Raw genomic sequence first — 20962 nt, 5'->3', positions numbered from 1 at the left:
AAGCTAAGCAGAAACGGGACTGCTTGGACCCGATAAAAGAGTCGATTGAGCGGCTGGAGCTTAGATTGGACGCCCAAGATCGGGCGATCCAGAAGGTGGAGAAGGCGCTGGCTGAGTAGGAGGAACATCAAACTGCGGTGGAGTTGGAGGTGGGGATGCTGAGAGACCAGCAGAAGAAGCTCCTGGAGAAGGTGGAGGACCTAGAGAATAGGTCCCGCCGGCAGAACTGGAGAATTGTTGGGCTCCCGGAGGGATCCGAAAGAGCGGACGCTGGGCATACATCGCAGATACGTTTGAGAAGCTACTGGGGGATGGGGCACTCTCCCGACCCTTGGAAGTGGACAGGGCTTACAGAGCACTCGTGAGGAAGCCACGAATGGAAGACCCCCCCTCCCCCCGAGGGCAATGGTGGTGAGATTCCACAGGTACTTGGATAAGGAGCGCATTCTACAGTGGGCCAAGCAGACACGGCGCTCTAAGTGGGGCTATAGTATCCTGTGGGTCTACCAAGACCTGAGTGTAGACGTGGCCAGGAGAAGAACAGGCTTCAACCAGATTAGGTTGATCCTTTCTAAGAAAAAGGTGAAGTTCGTACTGTTGTATCCAGCAAAGAAACTGTTTCCGTTAGGCGAGGAGTCGAGGACCCGTGGGCACAGCCTTAGAATTAGAGGGGGTAAATTCAAAACAGAAATGCGGAGACATTTCTTCAGCCAGAGAGTGGTGGGCCTGTGGAATTCATTGCCGCAGAGTGCAGTGGAGGCCGGGACGCTAAATGGCTTCAAGGCAGAGATAGATAAATTCTTGATGTCGCGAGGAATTAAGGGCTATGGGGAGAATGCTGGGAGGTGGAGTTGAAATGCCCATCAGCCATGATTGAATGGCGGAGTGGACTCGATGGGCCGAATGGCCTTACTTCCACTCCTATGTCTTATGGTCTTATGGTCTTATGTGTGAGGAACAGCACTTTTATTTCGAGTCGTCTGAGGAAGCACTGGACTTCGTGAAAAGGAAAGGACTGGTGGTGAACTGAGAACTTTTGAACTTTGCTGCAACGTTCATGTTTTTTTTCTTTTTGTTTCTCTGTTCTTTTTTTTAAAAAAAGTTTCTTGTTTTTCATTTTGTGGAAACTGTTAGTAATGCCTCCTGTATTGATTTGGGACCAGTGGCAGAGCTGAATGAGTTAAGGCTTTCATTTGCACTGTTGGGGGATGGAGGTGTGCTTGTTTAGATTTTGGTGTTTTTCACAATCCCAATTGTGTGGCGATTGTTTTATATTGCCGTTATATATTCCCGTACCAGCCTCCCCAGACAGGCGACGGAATGTGGAGACTAGGGGCTTTTCACAGTAACTTCATTGAAGCCTACTCGTGACAATAAGCGATTTTCATATTGGAGTATGTTTGTATGAACGGGGGGGGGAAGGAACAATAGGTGGGAGACTATCCGGTGCCAGAGATGGGGGCCATCAAGCTAGCTGGGAAGGCTAGCTCACGGAAGCGCAGTGGGGGGTGTGCATATGTTTGGTTTATCAGTACCCGGGACATGACATCTGCAAATCCCTCCCAGTACCCCGAGCTTAGGGCATGCCCAAAACATGTGAACGTAGTTCGCTGGTCATCCTGCGCATCTAGCCCACTTGTCCTCTACCCCAAAGAATTTGCTCCTCCGAGCCACCGTCATGTGGGCCCGGTGAACTACCTTCAGCGGAATCAGGCTGAGCCTGGCACATGTTGCGGTTGAGTTTACCCTACTCAGGGCTTCTGCCCATACCCCGTCCTCCATCTCACCGCCGAGTTCCTCCTCCCATTTGAGTTTCAGTTCCTCTGTCTGGGACTCTTCCCTCTTCATGAGCACCTTGTAGATAGCCGAGACTCTACCCTCTCCTCCTTCTCTAGAGACTATTCTGTCCTGGATCCCTATTGGCAGGAGGCGTGGGAAGGATGGGACCTGTCTGCGTATAAAGTCCCGCATCTGTAAGTACCTAAAATCATTTCCCCTTACCAGTCCAAATTTCTCCTCCAAGATCCTCAAACTCGCAAAGCTCCCTTCCAGGAACATATCGCCCACCCTTCCCACCCCCGCCCACCACCATGCTCGAAACCCCCCATCCATACTCCCGGGGGCAAACCGATGGTTGTCGCAGATTGGCGCCCAAACCGACGCCCCCGTCTCCCCTACATGCCTCCTCCACTGGCCCCATATCCGCAGGGTCACCACCACTACTGGGCTGGTGGAGTACCTGGCCGGCGGCAGCGGTAGAGGAGCTGTGACCAGGGCTGCCAAGCTGGAGCCCCTGCACGAAGCCGCCTCCACCCGCTCCCAGATAGACCCCGTACCCACCATCCACTTCCTTATCATAGCGATGTTGGCCGCCCAGTAATAATTAATCAGACTCGGCAAAGCCAGCCCTCCCTCGCTGCGGTTCTTCTCCAGCATCGCCTTCTTCACCCGCGGGGATTTTCCCGCCCAGACAAAGCTCATGATCAGCCCGTTAACTCTTTTGAAGAAGGACTGTGGGACAAAGATCGGGAGCCAGCGACAGCGGGAGTGCATCCCATCTCCGAAACTCTCCCTTCATTTGCTCCACCACCCTGGCCAAATTTAACTTGTGCAGCCTGCCCCAGTCTCGTGCCACCTGGATTCCCAAATACTGGAAATTTTCCTCAACCAGCCTAAACGGTTGCCCTCTCAATCAGTTCTCCTGGCCCCTTACCTGTACCACAAACATTTCACTCTTGGCCATATTTAATTTGTATCCTGAAAACTGGCAGAACTTCCTCAACATTCCCAGTATACTTCCCATCCCGGCCACTGGGTCCGACAAGTATAGGAGCAGGTCGTCTGCGTAAAGAGAGACCCTATGTTCTACCCCGCTCCTCACCATCCCCTTCCATTCCTCTGCGGCTCTCAGCGCATTCACCAGGGGCTCTATGGCTCTATGGCCAGCGCAAACAGCAGCGAGGAAAGCGGGCAGCCCTGTCTGGTCCCTCGGTACAGCCTAAAGTACTCCGACGCTTCTCTGTTAGTCCTGACGCTGGCCTTTGGGGCCTAATATAATAATTTGATCCAATTCATCAGTCCCTACCCGAACCCAAACCGTCCGAGCACCTCCCATATATAGTCCCACTCCACCAAAGGCCTTCTCGGCGTCCAACACCACCATTACCTCCACCTCCCTGCCCGCCGGGGGCATCATTATCACATTGAGCAATCTTCTCAGGTTGGCCGCCAGCTGCCTACCTTTCACAAACCCCGTTTGATCCTCCCCAATCACCTCCGGTACACAGTCCTCCATTCTACCCGCCAGTACCTTTGCCAGGAGCTTGGCGTCAACATTAATCAGGGAGATTGGCCTATAGGACCCGCACGCCTCTGGGTCTTTACCCCGCTTCAATATCAGTGATATAGTGGCTTGCGACATTGTCGGCGGCAGGGTCCCTCTGTCCCTTGCCTCATTGAAACCCCCCCCCCCACGCTGGTCAGCCATAGCATTTCTCGGGCTGGCCACCGGCCCGTGCGTCGCGCCATTCCTGGCCCACCTGTTGGCTGCCTCCACCCTCGACCTCCTTTCCAGTGCCTATTTCAAGTCCCTCCCACGTCAGCAGAACAACCCCCCCCCCCTCCAACAACATCCCTCGATACCCCCACCCCTGCCATCCACTGGCTGTGATCTCCCCCCCCCCCCCCCCCCCCCACCTGACTCCCTTGACTAGCCAATCTGCTAGCTCGGTGACTCAACACTCCGGCGCCCTCCTGTCTCATTCCCATTGTTTCCCCGTCCTCCTCCCCACTCCCCGGCACCCCATCCCTCTCTCCAACCCACTGGAGCAAACTCACTGGCACAGGAAGGCATGCACACCAACAAAACAAAAATACCCCCAACCCACGTCCTTGGCCCCCCCTTGCTGACCGGCCCCCCTTCGTTACCGTGCTGGCTCCAGTGTCCTCCGCGAGCTGCACAAAAAGTACAAATCCGCACAAAAAGGAAAAAAACAGAAAAAAGAGGAAAAAACAAAAACATGAGAAGAAAAAAACTAAAAAAAAACCCAAACCAATGTCTATGAACAAAGGAAAGAGTCCCAAATGTTCTGCTTGGCACCTTTGACCCAGCAAACCGTTGAACAGCAGTCCAGGCCCATTCAGCGTACCTTCCTACGGTAGTCCTCGGGCCCTAATTCGCGTCCGTGGGGCCTGTTTTCAGGACCAGCCCCTGATCCCTCGCAAAATCCATCGCTTCTTCAGGCTCGGAGAAGTAGTAGTGTTGACCCTGGTGTGTGACCCATAAACGAGCCGGGAACAGCAGACCAAACTTCACGTGCTTCTTGAACAGCACCTCCTTGACATTCTTAAAGGCTGCTCGCCGCCGAGCCACCTCCTGGTTTAGGTCCTGGTACATGCGGAGGACACTGTTGTCCCACGCGCTGTTCCTGGCGCTCTTTGCCCCCCGCAGCACCCGCTCCTTGTCCGCGAACCTGTGGAACCTAATCACTATCGGGCGGGGGGTCCGCCCGGCCACCCCTGCACTCTATTTGCCCCCTCCAGCTCCGGCGGTCGCGGAAAGGCTTCGGCCCCCATCAGCTGCATCAATAGGTCTGCTACAAACGCTGCGGCATCAGCTCCCTCAGCCCCCTCCAGGAGGCCGACCATCCTCAGGTTGTTCCTGCGGACTCTATTCTCCAGCTCCTCCACTCTGTCTAGCAGTCTTCTCTGCCACTCCTTCAGCCCGTCAACTTCTAGCGCCGCAACCGTCTGCGCATCCGCCTGCTCCTCCACCGCCTCTCCCGGCTCCTTAACTTTAACATCTTGCGCATCCAGCCTCTGGTTCAGCTGATCCACCGCTCTCTGAATTGGGTCCAAGCTGTCCCGCTTCAGCGCTTCAAAACTGGATTTCATTACCTGGAGCATGTTAACCAGCGCCTGCTGGATTGCTGAGTCCAGGGTCCGTGTGTCCGCCATCTTAGGTTCCAGGTAAGTTTCTTCAGCTCCTTGTCTCTGTCCCTTTTTCTCTCTCTTCTTCTGCCTCCTGGACTCCCGCTGCTCCATGTACCGCAGCCCGCTCCTCAGCACTTTCACCGCCGCCTTCCTTCAGCTCCGTGGTCCCGCTATCGCGGGGAATCAGCCCCTAAATGCCCGCCGGAGTGAGAGCCCGCCGAATGTGCGGCTCACTCGGACATCGCCGCCACCGGAAGTCCCCCAGCACTCTTTCAGCATCGTCCCAATTTGGAGCATATATATTCACCAGCACCACTCTCCTCCCCTCCAGCTTGCCCCTTACCATAAGGAATCTGCCCCCGCCATCTGCGACTACGCCCTCCGCCTCATATTGAACCCGCTTATTGATCATAATTGCTACCCCCCTGGACTTAGAGTCCAAGCCCGAGTGGAAGACCTGGCTGATCCAGCTCTTCCTTAGTCTAATCTGGTCAGACACTTTCAAATGTGTCTTCTGCAACATAATTACGTCCGCCTTTAGAGCCCAGAAGTGCGCGGCGAACACACGTTCCCTTTTGACTGGCCCGTTTAGTCCTCTGACATTCCAGGTGATCAGCCTGGTCGCCCCCCCCCCCCCCCCCCCCCCCCCCCCCCGCCCCTGCCACCCCCCCACCCCGGTCAATCATAACCCTTGTTGGGCCCGGCACCCCTCCCCCCCCACCTGACTCTCTTGACTAGCCAATCTGCTAGTCCGATGACTCATCCCTCCGGCACCCACTTGTCTCACTCCCATTGTTTCTCCGACCTCATCCCCGAACTCATCAACACACCATCCCCCGATCTGACCTACTGGGGCAGTCTCACTATAATGGGAAAGATCAAACGAGATGGGGACATTAAACAGCAAAGTGAAGCTGCTCCAGGTGTAACACAGTTCCAGCCGTGTAAACAGATCATTGTTAACACACGTCCCTTTCTGAGCATTAGTAAAGTAACAACACAGTACCTGTATAACACCCACCCAAAACAAACATAAAAACCCACAACCAAAAACTTTAATCCCCATAGCATACCGGCCACCTTTATGTTACAGTGCAGGTTCCAACAAACAAAAAGAGCACGATAAAAGGTAAAAGAAAGCAAGAGGGGGATCTCCTCCCCCGCACACCCCCTAGGCTAAAGCTGCCAAAAATACAGCACAAGGCACCTTTAAAGCAGTAAACAGTCGACCGTCAGTCCAGGCACGGTAGGCATCCCCCCAGACAATAACTCTCGGACTCGAGCTTGAGCCCGTGGGTCCTTTATGCGGAACCAGCCCCTGATCCCTTGCGAAGTCCATCGCTTCTTCGGGATCGGAGAAGTAGTGGTGTTGGCCCTGATGTGTGACCCAAAGACGGGCCGGGAAGAGCAGACCAAACTTCACGTGCTTTTTAAACAAAACCTCCTTAACTTGTTTAAAGGCTGCTCGCTGCCTAGCCACCTCCTGGCTTAGGTCCTGATAAATGCGAACAACACTGTTATTCCACATGCTGCTCTTAGCGCTCTTTGCCCACTGTAACACCCGCTCCTTATCCATGAACCTGTGGAACCTGATCACCATCGGACGGGGGGGGAGACCCGCCGGACGCATCTGCCTCGCCTGTACTCTATGTGCCCCCTCCAGCTCTGGCTGTCGCGGAAAGGCGTCAGCCCCCATCAGCTGCAGCAACAGGTCAGGCAAAAACGCTATGGCATCAGCTCCCTCAACCCCCTCCGGGGGGGGGGGGGGGGGGGCGATGATCCTCAAATTTTGTCTACGGGCTCTATTTTCCAGCTTCTCCACCCTGTCCAGCAGTCTCCTCTGCCTCTCCTTCAACCCATCGACTTCTAGCGCCGCAATCATCTGCGTGTCCGCCTGCTCCTCCACCGCTTCCCCCAGCTCCTTAACCTTTTTGTCCTGGGCATCCAATCTCTGGTTCAATTGATCCACTGCCTTCTGAAGTGGGTCCAAGTTATCCAGCTTCAGCTCTTCAAAACTGCTCTTAATCACCTGCAGCATGTTTTCCAGCGCTAGCTGGATCGCCGGGTCTGAGGTCCGTAGGTCCGCCACCTTTGAACATAAGAACATAAGAACATAAGAACTAGGAGCAGGAGTAGGCCATCTGGCCCCTCGAGCCTGCTCTGCCATTCAATTAGATCATGGCTGATCTTTTGTGGACTCAGCTCCACTTTCCGGCCCGAACACCATAACCCTTAATCCCTTTATTCTTCAAAAAACTATCTATCTTTATCTTTAAAACATTTAATGAAGGAGCCTCAACTGCTTCACTGGGCAAGGAATTCCATAGATTCACAACCCTTTGGGTGAAGAAGTTCCTCCCTTTGCTCCCGGGTCAGCTTCCACTGCACGTTTCCTTTGTCCTTTTCTTTTCTGTTTTCACTGCTTCCTGCTCTCCAGCGGTTGCATGCAGCTCTGCCCATTACTCAGCCCCTCCACGGCCATCTTTCCAGTGCTCAGCGGTCCCGAAAAACTGGGGAACCAGGTCCACAACTCCCGCCGGAGTGAGAGCCACCGAATGCGCGGCTTACTCGCTCATTGCCGTTACCGAAAGTCGGAGTTCGGCTTGTTAACCACAGGGAGGGCGGTGGAGCAGATGAGAAAGGCGAGGGGGGCGATCTATGAGTATGGAGAGAAGGCCAGCAGAATGCTTGCACAGCAGCTTAGAAAGAGGGAGGCAGCCAGGGAGTTGGGAAAGTAAATGACGGAGATGGGAACCGGGTTGGAGATTCAGCAGGGGTGAATAAGACGTTTAGGGATTTCTACAGTAAGCTGTATCGGTCGGAACCCCCTACGGGGCCGGAGGGGGTGAGACACTTCTTGGAGGGACTGAATTTCCCAAAGGTGGACGGGGAGCTGGTAGAAGCGCTGGGGGCCCCGATCGAGTTGGAAGAGATAGTGGAGGGTCTGAAGGCCATGCAGGAGGGTAAAGCCCCGGGTCCGGACGGGTACCCAGTGGAGTTTCATGAAACGTTCTCTGGGATATTGGGGCCGGTGTTGATGAGGATGTTCAAGGAGGCATGGGAGCGTGGGGTGCTTCCCCCGACAATGTTACAGATCACGATTTTGCTGATTCTGAAGCGGGACAAGAACCCGGAGCTGTGTGGGTCCCACAGGCCGATATCACTGTTGAATGTGGATGCCAAACTGCTGGCCAAAATTTTGTCCTCCAGGATTGAGGATTGTGTTCCGGACGTTATTGGGGAGGACCAGACCGGGTTTGTTAAGGGTAGGCAGTTGGTGTCCAATGTAAGAAGGTTGTTAAATGTGATCATGATGCCCCCAGAAGGTAGGGAGGTGGAGGTAGTGATCGCAATGGATGCAGAAAAGGCTTTTGATTGGGTAGAATGGGATTATCTGTGGGAGGTACTGGGATGGTTCGGATTTGGGCGGGGTTTTATTGACTGGGTCAGGTTGCTGTATCAGGCTCCTGTGGCAAGTGTACGGATGAATAGGACAACATCGGACTATTTTCGACTGCACCGGGGATGAGACACTGTTGTTCGCGCTAGCTATAGAGCCGCTGGCAATTGCTCTGAGAGCCTCAAGGGGCTAGTCCCGGGAGGTGTGGAGCACTGAGTCTCGATCTATGCAGACGACCTGCTTCTGTATGTATCGGACCCATTAGAGGGGATGGAAGAAATCATGAGGATTCCAGGGGAATTTGGCCGGTTTTCGGGGTATAAGCTAAATATGGGGAAAAGTGAGATGTTTGTGGTCCAGGCAAGGGGACAGGAGAGGCGATTGGGGAGCTGCCGTTTAGATTAGTGGGGGAAGCTTTAGGTATCTAGGCATTCAAGTGGCGCGGGAATGGGACCGGCTGCATAAATTAAATCTGGCCCGGCTCGTAGACCAAATGAAGGACGATTTTTGGAGTACCCAATTATTTTTTTTCTAATTAAGGGGCAATTTAACGTGTTCAATCCACCTACCCTGCACATCTTTTGGGTTGTGGGGGCGAAACCCATGCAAACACGGGGAAAATGTGCAAACTCCACACGGACAGTGACCCAGAGCCGGGATCTAACCTGGGACCTCGGCGCTGTGAGACTGCAGTGCTACCACTGCGCCACCGTGCTGCCCCGCAGACGGTGAAGATGACGGTCCTCCCGAGATTTCTGTTCGTGTTTCAATGTCTCCCCATCTTTATTCCGCGGTCTTTTTTTAAACGGGTCAACAAAATGATCTCTGGCTTTGTTTGGGCGGGCAAGACGCCGCGAGTAAGGACGGTAATGCTTGACAGTAGTCAGGGAGAGGGTGGGCTGGCGCTGCCAAATTTTAGTAACTATTACTGGGCGGCGAATATAGCCATGATCAGGAAGTGGGTGGTGGGGGAGGGGTCGGCATGGGAGCGTATGGAGGCAGCTTCATGCAAGCGCATCAGTCTGGGGGCATTGGTAACTGTGCCTTTGCCGTTCCCGCTGGCACGGTACTCTACCAGCCCCGTGGTGGTGGCGGCCCTGAGAGTCTGGGGGCAATGGAGGAGGCATGTGGGAACAGAGGGAGCATTGGTCTGGTCCTCAATCTGTAATAATCACCGGTTTGCCCCGGGAAGTATGGATGGGGGCTTCCGGATATAGCGCAGAGCAGGGATTGAGAGGAAGGGGGATATGTTTATAGAGGGGAGCTTTCTGAGAATGAGGTCGCTGGAGGAGAAGTTTGGGTTGGCGAGGGGAAACAAATTCAGGTATCTGCAGGTGCGGGACTTCCTACGTAAACAGGTGTCAACCTTCCCGCTCCTACCACTAAGGGGGATTCAGGAGAGGGTAGTTTCCAGAGGGTGGGTAGGAGAAAGGAGCATCTATGACATTTACAAGGAACTTATGGGGTCAGAGGAGACGCAGACTAAGGAGCTGAAGCGCAAGTGGGAGGGGGAGCTGGGAGGAGAGATAGAGGATGGTCTAGGGGCGGACCCGTTGAGTTTTTTTATTTAACATAGAATTTACAGTGCAGAAGGAGGCCGCAACATCTGCCAGACTCAGCCTGATACAATTCAAGGTCGTTCATCAGGCTCACATGACAGTGGCCCGGATGAGCAGATTCTTTGGGGTGGAAGACAGGTGTGCAATATGTGCAGGAAGACCAGCAAACCATGTCCACATGTTCTGAGCATGTCCGAAGCTTAGGGTATTTTGTCAGGGGTGTACAAATGTCATGTCCAAGGTGTTAAAGACAAGGATGGCGCTGAGTCCAGAAGTGGCGATTTTCAGGGGATCGGAAGGCCCGGGAATACAGGAGGAGAAAGAGGCAGACATTCTGGCCTTTGCTTCCCTGGTAGCCCGGAAACGGATACAATTAGCTTGGAGGGACTCAAAACCCCTGAAGTCAGAGACCTGGCCATCGGACATGGCTATCTTTGTTGCTCGGTTTACTTGCTATAAATATGGCAGTTAATAAGATCGCCTTTCTCATCTGGAAGGGGGTGGCGAGGACGGTGTCGAGGGTGGTGGGATCCAGGGTCAAGCCAGGATGGGGACTCGCGATTTTTGGGGTTGGGGTGGAGCCGGGAGTGCAGGAGGCGAAAGAGGCCGGTGTGCTGGCCTTTGCGTCCCTAGTAGCCCGGCGAAGGATCTTGCTACAATGGAAGGATGCGAGGCCCCCAAGCGTGGAGACCTGGATCAATGACATGGTGGGTTTCATTAAGCTAGAGAGATCAAATTCGCCCTGAGAGGGTCGGTACAAGGGTTCTTTAGGCGGTGGCAACCTTTTCTCGACTTTCTGGCTCAACGATAGGGTACGGGGACAGTAGCAGCAGCAACCCGGGGGGGGGGGGGGGTGGGGAAGGGGGAGGGAAAAGAGGGGGAGGGGGAAAAGGGGGGAAGGGGGAGGGAAAAGGGGGGGAGGGGGAGGGAAAAGGGGGGAGGGGGAAGGGGGAGGGAAAAGGGGGGAGGGAAAAGGGGGGGGCGGACGATGACTATGTTAGTTTATTTAATTTAAATTTATTTTTTAAGTTCTTCTGTTGTTCATTGGGGTTGGGGGGGTGGGGGATGGGATACATGCGTCGATACGGTCTGGGGGTGTTACAGTTATTATGGGTTATTTTGTTGCATTTCATTGTTTGTCGTTACGTTTTATATTTTCTGTAAAAAATTCCAATAAAAATTATATTTAAAAAAAAATAAGATCACCTTTCTTAATCCTAATTATGAGTATGTGTTCAGAGTTGCCAGGTATCTCTCGATACCGCCACAAGGTTTTAACCGAAATCAAAGAGCCAATACACCAGTTAGTTCAAAGTCAATACTACTTTATTTACACACAGTATGATCTATTCATGCACAATAACACTGCAAGCTAAAGTATACCTATCACTAATACCTATACTTAACTTCGGGTGCCCACTTAGGTCAGAGGAACAATGGCCGTTGTTCGGATCTGAGGCTGTTGGGTTCGAAGAGGTAACAGGAGTACAGCTAAGGTCGTCCGTCTAGTAGCGACGTTGAACTTGAATTTACTTGCTTCTGGTGGTTCTGGTGGAAGGGTTTCTCTAGTTGAGAGCCAAATTGAAGAGACTGAACATTTCGCGGGGGTTCCTTCTTATACTTGGAGGGGCTTCGCGCGCTTTTAGGCGGGCCTTAAACTTGGTCCCAATTAATTGGACAGCTTCTTGATCATTGCCATCGATCTAAGCCAATAAAGGGGTGGGTGCCTTGATGGCTGGGCGTGTCCTAAGTGGCTGTTGGCCTTGCTTTGTTTGTGTCTTCTTGCTGGGGTAGTGGCACCGGACTGTCTGGGACAGTATCGGCTAACTGAGCACTCGTTCTTTGTTTCCTGGAGATGGGCCATCAATATGTAAATCGACCCAGAGTTTTGGTTCCGTCTGCAGTCTGCCTTCCAAATATATATTCAAACTCTGTGCCTGCTTGTTTGCTTTGCATTGTCCATTTTCCCTATAGGCTCTGCAAGTGTCCATTTTATATACTGAATGTGGCCATCCCAGATTTTAACTGTTAGGGTTCACCCAGAGGTGCCAACCGTTCGTCGACTTCTTCGCGGAAAATTAATTGTCAGCAGAAGCGGTTAGTTTAGCTTAGAGTAGGGGGTTAATAAAGGTCATACCTGTAAGGGAGGGAGACAGCTTTTGCAATATGTTTATAGTTTCATGTACATTGTTTATTGTGTTATTATGATACCAAAAAATACCTCAATAAAATGTTTATTAAAAAAAAAAATTTAGGGAGCTTGGTAGAAAATTACCAAACAGGACCTCAAATGTAGGAATCTCCAGATTACTCCAGTGATGTGTGCAAGTGTGTACAGAAATAAGAGGAGAAAACAGAATAATGTGTGGCTGGAAAGATGGAGTAGGAGGGAGGGCTTTAGATTTCTGGGACACTGGAACTGACTCTGGGGAAGTTGGATGGGTTCCACCTGAGCCGAGCTGAAACTGAGTTCCTTGCAGGGCATTTTAATAGTGATGTTGGGGGGGCTTTGAACTAACTCGGCAGGGCGCGGGAACCAAGAACAAATATTAGAAACAGTAAGAAGTCTTACAACACCAGATTAAAGTCCAACATGTTTGTTTCAAACACTAGCTTTCGGAGCACTGCTCCTTCCTCAGGTGAAGGAGGAAGGAGCAGTGCTCCGAAAGCTAGTGTTTGAAACAAACATGTTGGACTTTAACCTGGTGTTGTAAGACTACTTACTGTGCTCACCCCAGTCCAACGCCGGCATCTCCACATCATAAATATTAGAAAGGAATACCAGGGTGCACAAAATACTTGGAGAGATAGATGCCACTAGTATAAAGAATAGTAAATTAATAGGGGAAATCAGAGTAAGAGAGAAAGTAATCATGTCTAAATCAGGGTTACTGTGCATGTATGTGAATGCATGGAGTATAGTAAATAAGATTGGGAAGGTGCAAATTGCGATGTAGGAATATGATGCTGTGCTGATAACAGAGACTGGTTCAAGGAAGGGCAGGACTGGGGTTTTACATATTCATGGGTACAAGGTGTTCAGAAAATAAAGGAAAGGAAAGAAAATAGATGGGGTGGTGGTATTGAAATGAAATGAAATGAAAATATTGGTTGAGAAGAGTATTAATTTATGGCCATTTAGATAATAGTCTGCCTTCTCGTCTTTGCTATCAAAGTGGATTACCTTGCATTTATCCAAATTATACTACATCTGCCATTCATTTGCCTACTGACTCAACTTGTCAAAATCACGCTGAATGATCTCTGCATCCTCTTCACAGCTCACCAACCCAACCAATTTGGTGTCATCTGCAAATTTGGAGGAATTCGATTTTGTTCCCTCATCTAAATCATTAATATATATTGTGAATAGCTGGGGTCCTGGCACGATTCCTGGGGTACCCCACTAGACACTGACTGCCTATTTTAAAAAGACCCATTAATTCCTACTCTTTGTTTATTGTCTGCCAACCAGTTTTCTATCCATCTCAATACACCACCCTTAATCCCATGCTCTTTGATTTTACACACTAATTTCTTATGCTGGACTTTGTCAAAAGCCTTCTGAAAGTCCAAATATATCAGATCCACTGGCTCTCCCTCATCAACTCCACTAGTTCCATCCTCAAAGAATTCCAGTAGATTTGTCAAGCATGATTTCTCCTTCATAAATCCCTGCGGACTCTGTCCGATCCTGCCACTATTTTCTAAGTGCTCTGCTATAAAATCTTTGATAATGGATTCTAGAATTTTCTCCACTACCGACATGAGGCTTACTGGTCTATAATTTGGTCCACATGGTGGCGCACAGGAAGACAACTGAACGAAAATGGCTGTAATGTGGAATCACTGCATTGAGACCAACCAAAGGACAGCTGACCATATACTCCTTTGTTTTATCTTCATCATGAACTGTAACAAATCATTAAGCATGTCCCCTTTTGCTACTATCTGTGCTATTGTGCGTGTGGCCCATATTCTCCAGGCCCACGTGATTCTCTGGGCCGGGAATCACGTGGATGAGAATTGGTGCAGGTGTTGACAAACGTAGCCCTGATGTGGTGGACATCACGGTGGGCCAAGGGAGTAACTCTTTAAGGGAGTTGCTCCCAAAGGCTATTGGAGGGTAACCACCCCCTCCCCCCAAGACCTGTCCAGCTGTGAAACTAACAGAAATGATGTGAGCCAGGAGTTGTCAATCAGAGCGAAATATTTAGAAACATTGTGGTTAGTTTCACAGCTGGGTATTTCAAAGCCACTCAAGTGTGAAGAGAGACAAGTAAAACAATGTAGACAGCTGCGTGTGTGCGTGTGTGTGGAAGCTGTCAATCACAGCCTAGTGAAGGTAATTTCACAGCAAGATGAATAAAAAGCTTTGAAATCAAAGATCTGAGGGAGTTTAAACCCAGCTGACTTGTTTTCTCTTTCCAGGAATTGACAGGTGCTGTTTCCTCTGCTTAAGCTAGCAGGTGTATTGCACAGGTGAGTTTTCAAAGGAGTGATATTTTTCACTGCCTCTGTCTGGACGGCTCTCTAGCTTCCAGGCAGGGGTCTATCATATGGGGGACTCTGGTGGGAGTCTTTCTACGGGGTCTCTGATGGGGGACCTCTGGTGGGCTCTCCCTAATTGGAAGGTCTCCGGTGGGCAGAGGGGGGTGGGGGGGTCGGGTCACCCTCATATTGTGGGGGGGGGACCCAGAAAAATCCTGGGGGGAGGGACTAAATTGCGTTGCAGGGTGGTGGCCCAGCTACCGGACCTCACTATTGGGCTGCCCGTTCAAAATGGCAGCCCAATAGTGGGATTCCCGAGGGAATCCCTCACAATCCTCACCATGCATAAATTCTGCATTGCAAGGGATTGGGATGTACTTCCTGATATGAGCGCAAATCGAGTGCGATTCATCTCTGGCAGGAGAACATAGGGTGGGATTCTCCAATTACTGACGCCGAAATCGCATCCAACATCACCTGAGGCCCTCCCCCGATGCTCCGCCCCAGTGGGCCGACTTCCCAACGGCATCAGTCGCGTGTCCACACAGTTTTCGGGGGACCTCGTGTGGTGGCTGCGGACTGCCCAGCGCCGCCACAGTCCGCGGGGGGGGGGGGGGGGCTCCGCTAGCCGGGGGGACTTCGGCTGGGACTGGTGGGGGTGGTCCGGGTGTGGCGAGGGGGTGCTGACTGGCAGGCTGGGGCATTGCGCGGCCGGTGCCATGTTATACGGCGCGGCTGCCGCAGGTCGCCACCGTGCGCATGTGCGGCCACGGACCTGCCAATTCTCCATCCATATCTGCAGGTAGAACGCTTTACGTGGCCCAGCTGCTGGCCCCCCACCGGGCAGAGCACCAGTGTGGGGGCGGCGCTGACTTCCTCCAGTCATAGCCTCAAAATCTGAGAATCCAGCCTATAGTCTCAGAAATGGGGAATCCTGGCCACTGTCCACTTGCCTGGATGAGCGCAGCTTCAACAACCGTCAAGAAACTCAACACCATGCAGGACAGAGCAGCTGGTTGGTGTCCCTTCCACAATCACATTCATTCCCTCCACCACTGACAAACAGTGGCAGCCATGTGTACCATCTACAAGATGTACTGCAGAAACTCACCGAGGCTTCTTAGGCAACACCTTCCAAACCCATGGCTTATACAATCTAGAAGGACAAACACAGCAGATACCTGGGAACACCACCACCTGGAGGTTTCCCTCCAAGTCAAACACCACCCTGACTTGGAAATATATCCCCTTTCCTTCACTGCCATTGCTTCTGGATAATTTTTTTAAAGGTGCAAAGTTTGAACATGTTCCTTTTGTTTGCAGATAATGGGTCCCTGTGTATGAATGTATGTCACTTCTAGCAAGCTTAAATGAGCTAGTAGAGCTTGACTGATTATTTTAAACAGTAGATATTTGTTTTGGGTTTTACAAGTGCAGCATGGCTGAGTATAGTCTGTACTGTGCCTATTATGAACAACCAGAGGAACATGGTGTTTAATTTGACCAACTAATTGTTGAGTTGTACAGCCGGCATAATTGGCATCGCACTGGCACTAATGGGCTAATAGTCTCACTAGCAACTACTTTAAGATAATCAGTCAAGCTCATGACGTGGCTCATTTATGCTTGCTAGAAGCAACATGCATTCAATGCAGGAACCCGTTTTGTGCAAACAAATTCATGCATTAAATTTGTACAATTTTTTGTCCACAAAATGAGCTTCTTCACAGTTTCTCCAACTGGTTATTTAGGTCATATATCTCGTGTTCCTAGACTTTCAAGCTTTCCACCTTTTTTTGAATTAGCTGGAAACTGGAGGAGCCTATAGTTTATTTTTTCTTTCTCCATAGCAATGCCTCAGTCAATCAGGGTCAACTTGACAATCAATTAGCACCCCTTTTCTCCGGTCGTACAAATATTTCTGACTATTTGAAATTTGGTATACTTGCATTTGTCCTGATGAGCGCATGATGAAAATCTTCGACAAAGTATTTATTTTCAGCAATATACTACTGAGCTACTGTTTGTAAAAGACTGTGGGTGCGATTCTCCAGCCTCGTTATGCTCTCGCTCAAGCAAAACAAGGCCGGTGAATAGCGGGAGAGACCAAAAACGGGAACCGCGCCAGGCGCCTAACAGTTTGCGATTAAATGGCTTGCTCCCATCGGTGAAATCGGGATTGCGCTGTAGCGTGGCAGAAACCAATTATCACCACTTAAGCCCTATTTCCACACAATAAACGAGAGCCACCCCATATCCAACGGCCTTCTGTCATTCATCGGCCTCCACAGCAAATGGTCACGCTGGCGTTGATTAGTACTCCTTTTTAAAAGTGTGAACCTGGTGGAAGGGCTTCTGTGGGTACCGAGGAGGTGAATAGCAATCTTTACTCACAAGGAAAGAGACCGGGGGTGCTGGGCTTGCTGCCCCAGTGCTTGGCGGGTGCTGGGAGACCCCGGCTGGGGTAGGCTGCCATGGGAGGATGGGGGGGGGGGGGGGGGGGGGGGGAGGCGCTGGGGGTGCAAACGGGGTAACCGCTCGTGGCACCATCATGCCAAACCCTGGATCGTGTGTACCCATTCTGGGGGCAACCCTTGTCTCTGCCCAGCTGACTCAGTGACCTCCCATAACCCTCGCTGAATGCCGAGGCCTCGTTCCGTGCGGCTGAAGGCTATTGCTAATAGGGAATTGGCAAGCGTGGTTGAGTGAGCACTTCATATAGCCCAAGTGGATACCTGTGGGAAGGCGGGCCATATAGCATGTGGAGTCATTGCCTAGCATCCCAATCACACCTTGATGCCTGGACACTGTGCCTGAACACTGTGGGAGGGAATACCACCTCGTCCCGTGGTCTTCGATGCCTCTTGCGGGCGTCCATTGTGGGCTCTGAGACCGGTGGGCCCCAGCTCAATTGTCAGTGGCACACGCAGAAGCCAAGATCCAAATGCCCAGGCATGGGACACAGCTCCGGGAACATGTGCACGGCCGGAGGGTGGGTGGGTGCCACGGGGAGGAGGAGATGCCTGGAGAGATATGCCAAGGGTTTGAAGGTTAGGCCGGCATTATGGAAGAAAGTGACAAAAGCATCATAATGGTTGTGCACAAGAGTGTTTAATGTGTAACACAGTTCCCTACTCTCCTAATGGTGCCACCCCCCCATCCTCCCAACCGTGCCCCCAACCCGCCTCCCTCCCACCTACCCCCCTCCCCCAATGCCCCCAACCGTGCCCCCAACCCGCCTCCCTCCCACCTACCCCCCTCCCCCGATGCCCTCATTGATCCTCGATGTGCTTGGATTTCCTAATTCTACCACTACATCTAGGTGTTTGCCAAGGATGCACATCAGAGGTGGAAGTAGCCAGCTGCTTTCCTCATCCTGTGGCCTTTGATGCTTCTGGCGGGTGTCCTCTGGGGGCTCTGAGGCTGATGGGCGCAGCTCACTTCTCAGTGGCATATGCACAGCTGTGCCGTCCTGTCCTGTCTGTTGACTGTGAGATGCGGCCTCATCAGAGGGGTGGAACTCGAGGAGCTGTGGCCACTATCGCCACTCCATGGGGTGGGGTGGATTGGCACCCAGCCAATCCGACCTTCCCAGTAGGTTCCCAGAGGGCCCTGGCGTTCACCATGGTTTGAGCTCTGGCTGCCCATGCATCATCTGGCTCTGCCAGCCCTGGCAGTTCCCCATGGTCTGCACCATCGTATCAAGCCCTCAGCGATACTCCTCAGTGACTGGGACATGCTCTGCAGCACCTCAGCAATGCCCCCCCCTGTGACTGGAACAAGCTCTGCAGCACCTCAGCCATCCCATTTGAGAGTGGGAATGTCCTGCAGAACCTCATCAGGTTCAACCTGGTACTAGGTGACATCCCTAAGCAAAGTAGACATTCTGTCAAGACCCTCAGCCATGGCCGTCACTGACTGTGCGATGCCTTAGACACCTTCACTTAATGGTGCCGATGTCGTGCACCAGGCTCTCCATTGCAGTCACATGGCAGTGTTGGCCTTGGTGCCATGCATTGTCAGCGACATCTCCTGTGCCCGTAGCCTCTGGAACTCCTCCAAGCGGCTACGGATCTGCTGGAGTGTAGTTGACATCTCACTCTGAATGTCCCGGCCACTCCCTAATGTTTCCATCAGCTCCAGGTAACCCTGTTCCAGAGGCTCAGCATCAGGCTGCGACCCAGCTGGGTCCTGGGATCCAGCAGCCCTCCAACTGCTGTCTCGCCTGGGGGTTCCTGCCTCCGCCTGATGTACATCAGCAGCAGTGTGGTGCTCATCAGATTGTGCCCCAAAGCCTCACTACTAACATTTCCCACCGAGGTGTGTGTACCTGCGCTGGTGGAGGGTGGGGTTGACAGCTGTGTCATGACTATTACGGTGGGATCCTGGGAGCTCCCCTCTGAGGTGGTCTCCTGGGAGGCAGGAGAGGCTGCTGGAGGACCTGCGGGAGAATTGATATGTGGTCAGTGGGAGGGATGGGTCAGTCAGTAAGGCAATAACAACTCACGTTTGACAGGACATCTGGGTGGAGCCCGGTGGTTCCTCACCTCTGTCTGGGCCCTCTCCCGGCGATTATGGGAGAGCTTTTCCTGAGGAGACACAGAGAGGACATCGTTAGCCACATACGTGGTTCATAGTGGTGGGAAGATGGTGTGAAGGGACGGTTGGGAGTCACACGGAGAGTTGGGGTGGATGCTCCCTTGGGGTACAGAGGTCTTAGGTAGGGGGGGGTGGGGGCAGGGGGCTGTGGTGTCTACTCACTCATACTGCCCGGTTTAGGTAATTGACCTTTATTCAGTGCTCCAGTTCACATTCCCAGCGCTCACAGCTGCTGCCATCACATCCCAGGCAGCACTGGCTGTCCTATGGCTAACCCTCCAGGACCCTCAGGGGAACTGGACACACCTCCTGGCCTCCACGACATCTAGGAGCCTGCCTAGGTCAGCGACCCCGAATCTTGGGGCTGGTCTTCTTGGTGCCATTGTTGCGAGCTGGCTGGGGTTGGCTGAGCAAGTCCGGTGCCGGTGAATCGGCTGGAGAGCCTTCATTTGCGGTGAGACGCCCGTGGGGCCTCGTTAAGTGGACCAATTAAGGTTTAATGGCGTTACCAGCCTTGCTGGGCCGAGTTGCTGGAAGCTTGCGGCATTTCCCGCTCACTACAACACTTAGAAATATTTCGAGAGAATTGTACCCCATGTAAACTCAGACATAATAAGAAAACAACAAATTAATCTGTCCTTCATGGTTTTTCACATTGTCTGTTCACTTTCAGAATGGCAATGGCCATGCAAATTGCCATCAAAAGAATCAGAAAGCCATGGAAAGTATGGCACAGAAGGGGGCCATCATATTTCTATGGTTAAAAAGAACATTTGACATAATCCCATTTTCCACCTCTTGGCCCATAGCTTTGTCAGATTTTTTAAAAATTCAGTCTCGGGGTGCGGACAACATTGACAAAATAGATAATTATTTCCAATCCTAGTTGCCCTGACAAGGTGGCTTAGTGACTGCTATAGGCCATTTCATAGGGCAATAAAGAATCAATTACATTGGTGTGAGATTGGGATCATATATAGTCAAGGCCGGGGAAGGATAGCTGTCTAAAAAAGACATTGGTCAGCCAATTAGGTTTTGATGACAACCAATAGTTCCCTGGTCAATTTTACTGATATCAGGTTATTTACAGATATTTTAAACAAATTAAATTTTCAATAAAATCATGGAATTTCAACTCATGTTCTCAGAATTATTATCTGAGGCCTCTGGACTACTAAGCCTGTAACAATCACTGTACCACTGGACCCTAGTAGTGTACTCAATTACAGATATTGTGAACTTTTAAAAAATTGCATGGTTCATGTCCTGTGTGTTCCAGGTTATTAAATGCACAAGTAGAAATGATACATTGCATTAGATTTACACACAAATTAACCATTGTGCTGGTTCACTTTTCATTTTGAGCTGACTCATGCGCTGCACAAAATGATTCCAGGGCCTTGGTACTTTTGCACACCAGTGTTTAGTAAGTTAGGTGAAGCTTTCTCGGCAGTAGCTAAAAGCAAATTAAGAGACCTTCTCTCACATATGCAAATTACACACTTCAGTCCATTTTTATGGATTTAATAACCAATAAAACCCAGTGATGCCACAGAGAAGGTTGGCACCAAACTGGAAAGATGAAAACCCCACAAGCAGGTCTTGTTCTATACATCACGCAGTTTTACATCTTAATGCAGGGGTGAGAGAACAATCATGACCATACATATTGGTACTAATAATGCAATTTGTTTTCTTACAGGAAAATATCACTGCTAGATTGACCATAGGAGCAAGGTTAATGACGTTTTACCTGTAATTACAGGATCATCGACGAGGAACAGCAAGATATGTGGCCTAAATGACCAATTGGAGAAGCTGTGCACAAACCCATTTTGTTGACAACTCAAAACATTTTCAAGTGAAGATGAGCTTTTTAGGAAGCACATTTCAAATGGTGAGGATGGTGAGGAAGCAGTAAAAGAGCTTTTAACTAATTGGGACTGGATCTGTTTGAATTAACTCTTGACTGTGGATTCTT

General features: G+C 51.2%; 1 protein-coding gene across 2 annotated transcripts in view; it reads left to right on the top strand.

Annotated features, from left to right (window-relative positions):
- Positions 1 to 20962, top strand: part of LOC119972782 (elongation factor 1-alpha-like) — a 143291-nt gene that overhangs the window by 65353 nt on the left and 56976 nt on the right. The window contains exons 1-2 of one of the 2 annotated variants that reach the window (XM_038810153.1): positions 14319 to 14373; positions 20747 to 20878. In XM_038810153.1, coding sequence (XP_038666081.1) covers positions 20783 to 20878 — 96 coding nt within the window. In that variant the 5' untranslated portion in view covers positions 14319 to 14373; positions 20747 to 20782. Of the gene's footprint in view, positions 1 to 14318; positions 14374 to 20746; positions 20879 to 20962 lie in introns of those variants that run through there. The other variant, XM_038810152.1, reaches the window with a different exon arrangement.

The sequence above is a fragment of the Scyliorhinus canicula genome, chromosome 10 (genome assembly GCF_902713615.1).
Source record: "Scyliorhinus canicula chromosome 10, sScyCan1.1, whole genome shotgun sequence".
Taxonomy (NCBI): domain Eukaryota; kingdom Metazoa; phylum Chordata; class Chondrichthyes; order Carcharhiniformes; family Scyliorhinidae; genus Scyliorhinus; species Scyliorhinus canicula.
This window is presented reverse-complemented; position numbering and strand designations above follow the sequence as displayed.